The sequence below is a fragment of the Oryza sativa genome, chromosome 10 (assembly GCF_034140825.1).
Source record: "Oryza sativa Japonica Group chromosome 10, ASM3414082v1".
Classification (NCBI taxonomy): domain Eukaryota; kingdom Viridiplantae; phylum Streptophyta; class Magnoliopsida; order Poales; family Poaceae; genus Oryza; species Oryza sativa.
Window position 1 is genome coordinate 22244382 of NC_089044.1, and position 12401 is coordinate 22256782.

Consider the following 12401-nt stretch of genomic DNA (forward strand, 5'->3'; position numbering starts at 1 on the left):
ATTCGGAGCCATGTAGCTTAGACTTCTGAAAGGAAGAGAAAAGAGGTACGGGCAAATAGTTAAATAGCTTATTGACTTGTGATAATTATTCAACAGTACAAATAAATGAGTTAATTATAAAGTTCAAAACGGATTTAAAACCATTTCTTAAGAAATTCATATAAAGTTTTCACAGAATTGTAAAGTTTAGGAGCTCAAGAAGCATGTGTAATTGCATTCATCCATTCATTCGTTAAGCAGAAGAGAAATCCTGTGTAGGAAAAAAATTACACTATTTTTCCTTTGCTCGATCGTCCTCCCATACAGGGTTGTATCAAAATTTCCCAAGGACAAATAGTAGCGTATCGTAAGCAACACAAATAATTCTCACTTTTCCTGAAAGAAATACTGTACCAAGAAAAGTTGGCAGATGACTGTACAGGACTCAATGAGAGATTGTCGAAAACAGTTTTGCAAAGGTGTTGTCTCATCCAGAGTGTGTTTCCATGATCAGCCAAGCTACAGCATACTTTAAAGTCGAAACCTCGATCCAGGCAGGCATGATGCCCCGCTCACAATCGAATCCAATGATACACAAAGAAGCCCCTTTTCTTCTGGGACAAGAATTTATCGAGTGGTGCATGGGGACGAGATGGTCATAATTTAGAGAGACTTATCAATTGATGAAGGGCAGACAGCTATGATGTTGTCTACTACTATCTGCTACATGCTCACAGATTATGCCTGGCCTAGATTTTCATGTAGTATGATGTGATTCTTCTAACAAAAATATTTTGGAGGTACCCATTATAAATCTAGGGTCTGAAATCTCTACAAAAGAACTAAAGAAATTCCTTCTTACAAGAACAATATTGGAGTGGACGGCCACAACTTGATTTCCTAAGTACACCCAACTTTGATTGGCAAAGATAGGGAATATCTCATGTAGCTGTAGGAGTAGTTTGCAGGTACAGTACAATGCCACCCAACCAACCAAAGTAATATCTTAATCAAATCACCACCAACATCAGTACAGTCTTTCCCTCTCTTAATATAAAACCAGCGGTAGATGGCTTAGGTTTCAAAAAGAAAAAAAATCACCACCAACACACACCTCAATACTGCATCGCATTGAGCTAACATATTATTGCTACTATTCAGTAGGAGAAATCTGATGGCTGATTTGGTCCCCAAAGTAGGAGTTAATAATTAATTAATTAACGGATTTGGTTACTACTATTTGGTTTGGTGGCGTACGTGAGGCCAACCAAACCGGAGGGAAGGTGATGACAAAAAGGCTCCGGTGATCCGTCAGGCCACCGCTGTCTCCGTGTCCTGCATCACACCTCACAAACACACGATCCATGTCACAACAGCAGCCTTCCGTGGAACGCAAGGGTAGTAGGAGTACTGTATTATTTAGGGTTAAGTCCCTACACTAACCTAAGCCCTGTTGGAATAGTGGATGGGAGTCGCTGACAGGTGGGGTCCAGGTTGCCTTTTGAATCGGATTCCAGGTGTAAAGCGAGGATAGAAAACTGCAGGATTTGGCCCACCAGATAGATCCCATCTAAACCACTAACTCCTGTCTGAGAGCTGAAATAAGTAATGCATCTTGCAAAAATTAGCTGTATATCAAACAAACTGATCTTGGAAGAGCATATTTTCTTAGCATACTGTTACTTTTTTACTCCTACCTGATTGTTTAACTTGTAGACTTATCTGGAATATTGTTAAGCACAAGGCAGAGTACACAACACTACACTGTGTATAGAACGTGTAGGCAGAAACAGATATTGCAAGTTCTTTTTTTCCTTAAAACTAGTGCTCTCTGAAAATCGGAGGTGAGGTATAGCATCTCTCTCTCGGATGGACAGGTAACAAACTATCAATCGCCCCTGCAGATTGTCGCTGGGCAATTAAAGTCTGTGTCGTATTGGGCATCTAGCAAAGTAGCACTCAATCGCCATCTCAATATTTGACATGTAACACGCGCTCCTCTTTTTGGCTTTTCCTCAGCAAGGGCCTTAGAAACAAAAATGTCAATATTATCCAAAGTTTTAAATCTCTGGCTATAGCTGCCGCTATAGCCGGAGATAGCTGCTGGGAACGGACGGAGCTAAGAGATGCAGTTTTTAGCGCTAAGAATAGCGGGACGCTAATAGCGCCATTTAGCCGGCAATAGCCGCTAAACTGGCCGTAATTTAGCGTAGCTAAATTGTAAAACACGGCCGGTCTGGCCCAAGAGGAAACCGGCCCAACTAGACCAGAGTCGAGAGGTGGGTAAAGTGCTGCAAACCCTAGCTCGTAAGCTCCCAGCAGCACACTATCCATTCCAACTTCGAAGCGCTCACTCTCCAGCTGCAAGAAAAGTGGAGGTGGCCGGCGGCGGCGGCGCAGAGGCGTCCGGCGGCGGCGGTGGCTTCAAGCGGATCGACCAACGCAGGTGGCTCGTGGAGGCGACCGGCGCCGGCTGCTGCTTCGAGCGGGCGTCCAACCAGCGGCGGCGGCTTTGAAGGCAGCTGAGCAGCGGCGCAAGTCCGACGAGGAGGTCCGTCAGTGCAACGTCTCCGAAGCACTGAAGCAGCAGCACCAAAGGTGACGGCATGGCACAACAATCCGGTCAGTTCTCACATCCTCCTCTCTTTTTTGCTTGTATGTTGCAGATCTTACAATATGTGAACAAGTTGTCCATATTTGTTACCTCTAATTTCAGATACTTGCCTTATGATGTAGATCTTACTATATGTGAATTATTTTCTTACTCCCTGAGATCTCTCGTTTGCTTGTTTCGCCTGTTTAGGTGGTAATGATAATACGTGCTATATCAGTTTGCATTATTTTGATGCTTAGGCAGCTTTGACGCTAGCATTAATGTGGGCTAAGTTTGCTTTTTGTATAGGTAATCCGTCCAGTGCTGCCTCTGTCTCAGTAGAAGCTGGACCAAAACAAGCTGGTATCAACTCAGATGATCCTGCATGGGCTCACTGTTTCTGCCCAGACATAACCAAGAAACATCACCTACGGTGCAAGTATTGTGACAAGGTCTGCACTGCTGGAATTACAAGAATTAAGTACCATCTTGCTGGAATTAAAGGTTTCAATACTACTAAGTGTCAGAAAGTTCCAAGTCCAGTGCAGCAAGAGATGTTTGATTTGCTTACCAAGAAGACTAGTAAAAAGGAACAGAAAAACAAAGAAAAGGAAGTGGCCAGAGCTGAAGTTGACATAGAAAATTCAGATTGTGAAAGTGGCAGTGAAGGTTCAGATCATGGCAATAATGTTCTTGTGGTGAAGCCAAAGGAGACAACAGGATCTAGTAGCTCTAGATCTGTAGCAGGTGGTCATACTATTGACAAGTACTACAAGCCTCCTTCTATAGAAGAATCTGCCAGTATGACACAAAGAGTAATTAAGCTAAGCAATAAGGTTCAAACAGCATTGACAACTCAGAAAAGAGAAGAGGAGGAATAGAACTTGTGAGTACATATGTCAGTGGTTCTATGAAGCTAGTATTCCACACAACACAGTAACCCTTCCTAGCTTTGCTCATATGTTAGAGGCCATTGGACAATTTGGTAGAAGTCTGAAAGGGCCTAGTCCCTATGAGATGAGTGGATCGTTCTTACAGAAAAGGAAGGAAAAGGTGATGGATGGATTCAAGGAGCACAAGGAATCATGGGAGCTCACAGGTTGTTCTATCATGACAGATGCATGGACAGATAGGAAGGGTAGGGGAGTGATGAATTTAGTTGTGCATAGTGCTCATGGGGTACTCTTCTTAGATTCAGTGGAATGCTCAGGTGACAGGAAAGATGGCAAATATATCTTTGAACTTGTGGACAGGTACATAGAAGAGATAGGGGAACAACATGTTGTCCAAGTGGTGACTGATAATGCTAGCGTCAACACAACTGCAGCAAGTCTATTGACAGCAAAAAGACCATCAATATTTTGGAATGGATGTGCTGCTCATTGCTTGGATCTCATGCTCGAGGATATTGGGAAGCTTGGACCAGTTGAGGAAACCATTGCTAATGCAAGACAAGTGACTGTTTTCTTGTATGCTCATACTAGGGTGTTGGATTTGATGAGAAAGTTTCTTAACAGAGACTTGGTTCGCTCTGGGGTTACACGATTTGCCACAGCTTATTTGAATCTAAAAAGCTTGTTAGACAACAAAAAAAGAGTTAGTAAGACTATTTAAATCAGATGAGATGGAGCAATTGGGTTACTTGAAGCAGGCCAAGGGGAAGAAAGCCAGCAAAGTGATCAGATCTGAAACCTTTTGGAAAAATGTTGACATTGCAGTTAATTACTTTGAGCCATTGGCTAACGTGTTGAGAAGAATGGACAGCGATGTACCATCAATGGGATTCTTCCATGGTTTAATGCTTGAGGCGAAGAAAGAAATTTCTCAGAGATTCGATAATGATAAGAGCCGCTTCATAGAAGTTTGGGATATCATTGATAAAAGATGGGACAACAAGCTCAAGACTCCACTACACCTGGCTGGGTACTATTTGAACCCCTACTACTACTACCCAAATAAGCAAGAGATCGAGAGTGATGGATCATTTAGAGCAGGTGTGATTTCCTGTATTGATAAGTTGGTTGATGATGAAGATATCCAAGACAAAATAATTGAAGAACTCAACTTGTATCAAGATCAGCATGGGAGTTTTGGACACGAAATTGCCGTAAGGCAGCGAAAGAACAAAAATTTCAATCCAGGTTCAGATCTCAACATGTGAACTTAATTTTATTGCTGAATATCATTTTTGTTGTAATTTGTGTAATGTTTATGCAACAAAATGGTGGCTGAACCATGGCACAAGCACACCAAATCTTAGGAAGTTGGCTGCAAGGATTTTGAGTTTGACCTGCAGCTCCTCAGCTTGTGAGAGGAACTGGTCAGTTTTTGAACAGGTAAAAAGAAATTTGTGACCTGTAGCTTTATGTGCATGCTGTCTATTTTGAATTATAATGCTTATTTATGGAATTTAGATCTGACCTGCAGCTTTGTGTTCACTACTTGGCTTATAGGTTCATACAAAGAAGCGCAACAGGCTACTTCATGAAAGGATGCGAGATCTGGTGTTTGTTAAATTTAACTCCAAGTTAAGAAATAAGAGAGAGAACAAGGGTAGAGATCCTATAGAGAAGGAAGTGGATGATGTTGTGGCAGATGGTGACAATGAATTCATTACTGGTGTTGTGCCTTCATCAAGTGAAATGGATCAACAATGTGCAAAAGAGTCAGCACCAGCTAAAAGGAAAAGGCCTGTGCACGCTAAGAAGAGGAAAGTCAGAAGCCTACAGTCTTTGATGCGCAATGCCCCAGTGCATCTTGAAGCTCCATCATCCGACTCAGAAGATTGTGATGATGGTATTCCAATGCAGACTTCTGATTCTGATAAGTCACCCTCTCCCTCTCCCTATGTCTCTGAGACCGATGATTGATGACTAGAAGAAATGAAGATTGCAATATTGCCTCATATTAGTAATTTAGTATCCACTATCCAGAATTCTTGATGACCTTTGTGTTGTACTGTTGTCTTTATTCCAGAATGTTGTACTTTTGTGAAACTGATGTTTCAGTATTCTGTTAACCACTTAGCTTGTGATGTAATGTACTCCTATGAACCTGTAATGTACTCATTTGAACTGGTTATGTATCAATTGGTAATGGTTATGAAGTTATGCCAAGATCATGTCTTTTATTTATTTATTTATTTGCAAAAACAGCTAAATGGCTTAGCTGCAGCTATCTCCAGCTATAGCTGTGCTTAGCTGTTGAGAAGGTCAGCAGCTAAGAGGCTTAGCCGGAGATTTAAAACTTTGATATTATCTCAAACCAATTTATTTATTTATTTTTCTTTTCAAAGGAAAGATTTCTATTGCCTAGTATTACACGATTCCATCCATGGTAGTGGTGTCAATCTTTTTCATCGGTGTGCCCCCACAGGATTCATTGTACTACTACTTACCATTAGTCCATTATTATTACCACAGGGATTAACCACACAGCCATTAATCAGAGTTAGGTCCAGCAATTGTAACTTGCTTGCAGCTATTGTCTACTGCCACTTTTTCTGCACTGGAAAGCGGTGGCGCACTTGCCGAAAGTCCATTCTACTTGAGAAATGGCATGTGGTGGGCTGCTGTGGTGCCGTAGCTAGCGTGCTGCGCTCATTCCACAAAGCAAAGCAAAGCGAAGGAAAACAAAGGGAAGAGAAGACTGAAGAAGAAGAGAGGGAGAGTAAAGCTGATAGCCTGATACTGACCAGGAATTGGATTAGGCTAGCTAACAGCGCAAGAAAAGCCTCCGATTCCTTTCGTCGTCGCCGGATTGCCGAAAGGATGGACAGCTCAAGGTTGCAGGTCCCAACGCCTGTTCACATGGTCAAGAACATGTTCTGAGTAATCTGTTGGCTCTTCTTGTATGTGACTTGCTGAGTGAGAGAGAGGAGAGGAGGGGAGAAAGAGAGGGCCGGTTGCTGGAGCTTCTCTTCATGATCTCTGCATTCCCAGGTAGGTTTTGCATGAAGCCCTGCTCTTGGATGTGCTTCTTGTTGGTTTTGTACTGTTAGGCTGTTTTGTCTCTGCTTTGTTTGGAACCCTTGAAAGTTTGGAGTTCTGTTTTAATCCATGAAGTGGGGAGTTTGATGAGCTCCCATGCTTGCGAAAGGGGGGAAACTTATGAAATATTATGCAACTAATTGTTTGGATTAGTTGGATTGGTTGTACAGAAATTTAACTGAAACTTTCGGTTTCTTTTTTCTTTTTTGACATCAGGTTTCTCTTTACCATGGTTCTGTATTGATTATTCAGTCAAGCATTCAGGGGTTCTCCCTAGTCCTTACCATGTTTTCTTTTAATTAATTGGATTGGTTTAACAGCTTGTACAAACGATTAGCTTTTTTAATATAAGAAAAACAAGAACAGTACATTGATACCTTGGATGGCAGGTTTCCATGGCCAGCCATCTCCCTTATGCTGCTGAACAAAGCACAGTTCTTCTGTTTTGGCTTCTCCAGAGATATTTGCCATTTTCCATCAATATATGTCCGGTTGCTGATCTTGATCTGCATGCAGTGTTTCTGAAATCCGGCTAGCGGTGAACTCCCTGATGAACTGAACAATCAATAGAAGATACAAGAAAAGTTATTTCCACTACAGAAAGAACGCTGATTATCTGAAATGGGAAGGCGAAGCCACAAGCGGTCCACTGAACAAGAGGAAAACAATGTAGGCTGCGTGTGGGGCCTCATGCGCATGCTTTATTTCCGGCGTGATGCAAAATTCTTATTGGATACAAAGCAAGTGAGCAGGAGGCATACGTTCCGGGAGCTGGCAGGTAATTTCTTCAGTAATCATAGTTGCTATGAAGTTGTAGTTTCTTATAGCAGTACGGAAAAAGCTACGTGTTTTGCTTCAAGTTTCTATTACTTCAAAAAATGCTGTCATTTGACCCAATGCTCACTATCTTTTCAATAAAAACAAGAAAAAAAATGCTAATGTTATCAAAATTTTGTTTGCGTGTACTTGGTTATTCTTGCTGGCTTCATTACTTAATTCAGGAGCCTGTGCAGCGTAGTTTCTTCATTCTCTGCATCACTTGTTGAAGTCATATAAGACCTATCAGTGCATCTGATTTACAGTCGAGAATTAGTCAATGGTGATTGCTACGATAGTTCAACTGAGTAACGCATAAATTTTCTATCCAATTTTTATGCTGTTGGATGATTATTCTGATGATGTACGCTGTATTTTTCAGACGGAAGGCATTCAGTTAAGAATTCCAGTGATTTTGTGGAAACAGATGATGATGATGATGTAAGTTACAAGAACTAAGCAAGTAACTGTCTCATGATCTGTTGTTGTTTTAACCATAAACACCAAAATCATCTTTGTTATCAATAGCAACACTGACACAATTTGGTATTGGACAGCATCTTGTTACAAAGCAACTCAATGGCTAGTTTGTATTACAACCAAATCATTGTTTTCAGTATACTGGATTATGCGTGCATCTGAAAGTCGCAACTTTCCTAAACATCATTTTACTTTTCTTCTTTTCAGAACAAAGAAGAATGCGCTTCACAGAAACGAACAGTCAAAAAACTTATGGAGGACGAATTGGGGAAAGTAAATCTTTTGAAAAAAATTCCAAGCAATGAGATTCAAAGAGGATTACCTGACTTGGGATATGATGTCTCCCTAGATGGAGGCTCAGAGCATACAAATAAACCAGTGGCAGCCTTAAATCAGCACACGGACATCTTCGCGTCTTATTTATCGGGATCAGTGTATTCTCAGGGTTCCAAGAGCTTGAATCATTCTGAAGAATATGATCTTGAATCTGTCTTGGCAAATTTTTTAGGTGAAATTTATAGGTGCCATGGTGAATGCCCGCATGGTGATTGCAAGAATAAGGGTGAATTGTGTCCTTCACTGAAGTCCTTAATCCATAACAAGCTCAATGATTTAAATAATCCCCATGCCACTCATGGTAATGAGCAATCTCCAGAGAGCAAGGGAGAAGGGCTACTGGGTGAGAATAGTCGTTCTAACAGCAGGGCAGCTCAATTCAAAGAATTCAAGGATGCGGTAGAAATACTGAGTTCAAACAATGAACTTTTCCTGAAGCTGCTTCAGAAGCCAAATTCACATATATTAGACAATATCCGAAAATACCAAAATAGCAGGTTAACAACCAAGTTAGAACCTGACAAAAGTCTTGGACGGTCTAGTATTCTTGAAGAGAAAAGGGGCTCAAATCATGAGTTGGCTACAAAAGCACAGGGTAAAGAGACCAAGCATGTGTTCTTCTGGAGAAAGGATAGGTCAGATAGAAAGCAAAAGCCAGAAAGAGCCAATAGACCCCAGCCTGTTAGCAAAATAGTTATACTAAAGCCAAATCAAGGAAGACGGATTGATGAGACAGAGACTACAAGTTCAAGATATTTACATCAGCAACCATGTACATCGCAAGCTCCAGAATTCAGTGGAAGGGAAAGCTCAAAATTTTCAATCAAGGAAGTCAGGAGGAGATTCAAAATTGTGACTGGTGACAGCAAAAGAGAGAAAAATGCAATACCTGCAGAGAACCTTCCAGGAGATTCACATCAGCTCAAAGATTCTGTCGTTGAAGATAAGGATCCTAGACATCTCACTGAAGGGAGCTTGCCAGACAAAGCTGCATCAAATTTTAAGAATGGAATCAAACCTTCAGCCAGCAGTAAGCAAAAGCAACAAAATGACAGCCAGAGTGAAATCAGTGATCATACAACAGGAGCATCTATCTTCTATGAGAAAGCCAAGAAGCATTTAGCAGATATGCTAAAGAACACTAGTCAATCTGCCAGCTATCCGACAGCCCAAGTATCAAAATCTTTGGAAGGAATGCTTTCTCAACCTCATTACAACGTGTCACCTCCTAGGAGTGACCATAGGGGAAAATGCCACAATGCCTTCTCACCTGAAGAGCCAGAAGTTTGTCTTGTAAAAGCTGTTGATGTAGAAGAACCAGCCCAAGAGAGAAGCCAACTGCATGATAACTCAGAGAGCAATGCATATAGTACTAGTGTAGCAGTTGATGATCAGGTGGCGGTTCTAGAAGAATGTGGCATCAAAGAAGACACCCAAGAAGGTAACTTTAGTATTCACAATTATCATCAGAGTGGTCTGCGTAGTGCTCTTTTGTTCTTTAAATAGAAATAACTCTGAATATTGAGCAGGTATCATATATGCTACTGATGAGGTAGACACCGTGCCTGTTGAAGGAGTTGGCAAATTGGATTGTTCCAAAACAATTTGCAACATACAGTGCATCCCAGCAGAACAATACACAGACAGCCCCTTGCCAGTAAGCTCAAATGAATGCCTAGCCTTATTCCATCTTTTGTTAGTGTATTTTAAGATGTACATGTTCATACTTCTATTTATAGGAAATATTAGAAGGAACTGAAGGAAAAGAACCTGTTCAAATGTTCATGAGCTCTCCTGAGAGCATGGTTGAAAATTTGGAGCAACAAGATCCAAAAACACCTGAACCAAAATCATCACCAAAATTACCAGATGGTTGTCCTGAGCAAAGCAATGAGAAGAAAGAACAGCCAAGTCCTGTATCGGTTCTTGATTCATTCGATGAAGATGACAGCTCTCCTGAATGCAAAACAATGAAAAAATGTAAGTCCAATTAATACAATTGTTTGCAAGAACAATGGTTTAAATTAGTTTATCTTCTTTCCCTGCACAGATAAAAAATATTATGTACTCTAGTATCTGTATTACTCACCATTTTATGACATACAGATGAGCTGCACGAAGTTTCCTGTGGGACCCTGTACTTCCCAGATAATGAATCAGGTGTAAAGGTCTTTTGGGAGGATAAGAATGCCAGGTTAGATTATATAATGCTGGTGCTAGAGCTCTCAGAATTATGTGCAGAGCAAAATTTAGAGGTGTGGTATCTAGAGGATGAATTAATCAGCCCTTGCATGTTCGAAGAACTACAGAATCAAGGGGACCGAATAGATGATATGAAGATTTTGTTTGATTGCATCTGTGAAGCACTAACAGAGATCCAAGAGAGATATTTTAGACTCTCTTCTTGGTTATCTTTTGTCAAACATGACATACGGACACCTCCGGTAGGAGAAAAACTCATCTCAGAAGTTGACAAATATGTTGATGGTTATCTCAAGTGTAGTTTCCCAAGTACATTGGAACAGATAATTAAAAGGGATTTGGAGGTTCAGGCATGGATGGACATTAGATCAAAGACAGAAGGAATTGTCGTGGAGATATGGGAGTTTGTGTTAGATGAATTGATAGATGAGGCGGTTTTTGATTTGTGGATTTGAAGTTCTGATCAGATCCCTTATCAGTGTTGCTTTGTGACGAGTATAGGCAGTATGTAGATGAACTGTAGAGGTTTTGATTTTGATGCTGACAATAACCCATTTTATGCGGAAGAATAACAAGGGCACTATGTTCTGGCGGCCCAAGGAAAGTATCATGTGATTGGGGAGACATTTACTGGTCCAAATGTCTGACTGGAGTGGACAGTTTCTTGTGAATGACAGCTGAAGTTACAATGCTGTGAATATCTGACTTGTTCAGTTTGTTTGGATGAAATTGGCCAGTCTGTAACAGCCATGCCTCTAGGCACCCAGGCATACAGCAGTCCGAATTTTTCTCTTGTCCATTGTGTGCATGTTTGTGAACCTTACCCCGATACGCTTGTCAACAAAGAGGGCTAGATCACTTCAATGTACATGTTTGTATTTGTAAGTACATGTGTAAAAGGCTTTCTAAACAAATCACACAATATACATTTCCACTGAGGTTTTTTCTTTTCCTGAACAACACTCAGTAAGCTTACAGTTTTCATGCATTCAGTTATTTGAATTATGCTTCAAAATACATGTAAACCTCCAAGAAGCATGAGCATGCCAAATCCAAACAGCACAAATAACAGAATCACTTGCGCGCTAAATTTGTGCAACTGAAAGGATGAGAAATAAGCATCCCTACTAAATCAATTGCCAACATGCACACCAACCGGTAAAACAAGTAGATCCAAAATCCAACTCCTAATGTGAGTGAAAGTGCAAACTACATTAGTTGCAACGCGGCTCAGCTGTCAAAACCACCCAATCCAGAAGTTCCGGGAGGCGGGAGCTTGGGATTAACCAGTTCACTACACACCACCCAAGCACTCGGCAGTCGGCACAGGACGCAGTTCATCCGTTGTTCAAAATTCCAGACACCGTGAGATCCCCATGTATGCCGCATTGGGTTTAAACTGCCCCCAAACCCAACAACCCAGCAAAAAATAAAATAAAATAAAATGAAGCGATTCAAATTATTCCTACAAAATGGACCAATCGGTGCTTAATTCGAAAAAATTGATAATTTGACACTTTCTTCGTTGTCCAATTACTTTAATTGACATTTGTGAGGATAATATATGGGACCATCTGAGTGAATGAAAGTGGGCTAGGATGTCAAATAATAGAAACCCATTGAAAAGAGTGTTAAATTATCAAATCTCTCGCGTAATTCACCCAAATTTTACGCATTCGAACGGCAAATCGGTCACTCCAAACACCAATCCCTCCCTCCAATCGGCACGTACGAGGGCAGCCGCAGCTACTACTCCCAAATGCCGCTGCCGATTTTCGACATCCCCAACCGAATAAACCCCGAAAAGAGAACGCGGATTCATTGGGATTTTGGGGATCGATCCACTCACCTAGTCGGCTGGTCTGCAGCTGGAGGCTGGAGCGGACTCCTCTCCTCGGTGGGCGACGAGACGAACACGATCCTCTCACTTTGTCCGCCATGGTTGGTTCGTCGAGAGCGCGAGAACGAAAATGGTGGAGCGAAAAAATGGCGGAGAAGAGGTTAAT

The 12401-nt window shown here is 41.3% G+C and overlaps 2 protein-coding genes and 1 long non-coding RNA gene across 3 annotated transcripts; 2 read left to right on the top strand and 1 right to left on the bottom strand.

The window, feature by feature from the left end:
• Window positions 1-974: 974 nt before the first annotated feature.
• Window positions 975-9187, bottom strand: LOC112936642 (uncharacterized). Its single transcript, XR_003238957.2, has 5 exons — window positions 9083-9187; window positions 8180-8631; window positions 6939-7116; window positions 1423-1575; window positions 975-1325 (listed from the first exon to the last, which is right to left on the bottom strand). It is a non-coding gene; the product is annotated as an uncharacterized lncRNA (long non-coding RNA).
• On the top strand, window positions 2883-4909 carry LOC9269870 (uncharacterized). Its single transcript, XM_066304750.1, has one exon. The coding sequence runs from the start codon at window positions 3533-3535 to the stop codon at window positions 4184-4186; it is 654 nt and encodes a 217-aa protein (XP_066160847.1). The 5' UTR covers window positions 2883-3532; the 3' UTR covers window positions 4187-4909.
• On the top strand, window positions 6101-11355 carry LOC4349311 (uncharacterized). The gene is made up of 7 exons (XM_015759286.3): window positions 6101-6513; window positions 7078-7339; window positions 7760-7818; window positions 8065-9634; window positions 9723-9850; window positions 9933-10173; window positions 10300-11355. The coding sequence occupies exons 2-7, from the start codon at window positions 7183-7185 to the stop codon at window positions 10848-10850; spliced, it is 2706 nt and encodes a 901-aa protein (XP_015614772.1). The 5' UTR covers window positions 6101-6513; window positions 7078-7182; the 3' UTR covers window positions 10851-11355.
• The last annotated feature ends 1046 nt before the right edge of the window (window positions 11356-12401 follow it).

Coding starts and splice junctions, on each gene's coding strand:
- LOC9269870 (XM_066304750.1), top strand. CDS start 3,533: ATGTTAGAGGCCATTGGACAATTTGGTAGAAGTCTGAAAGGGCCTAGT.
- LOC4349311 (XM_015759286.3), top strand. CDS start 7,183: ATGGGAAGGCGAAGCCACAAGCGGTCCACTGAACAAGAGGAAAACAAT. Junction 9,635..9,722: donor CAAAGAAGACACCCAAGAAG/GTAACTTTAGTA, acceptor AATATTGAGCAG/GTATCATATATGCTACTGAT. Junction 9,851..9,932: donor ACACAGACAGCCCCTTGCCA/GTAAGCTCAAAT, acceptor TTCTATTTATAG/GAAATATTAGAAGGAACTGA.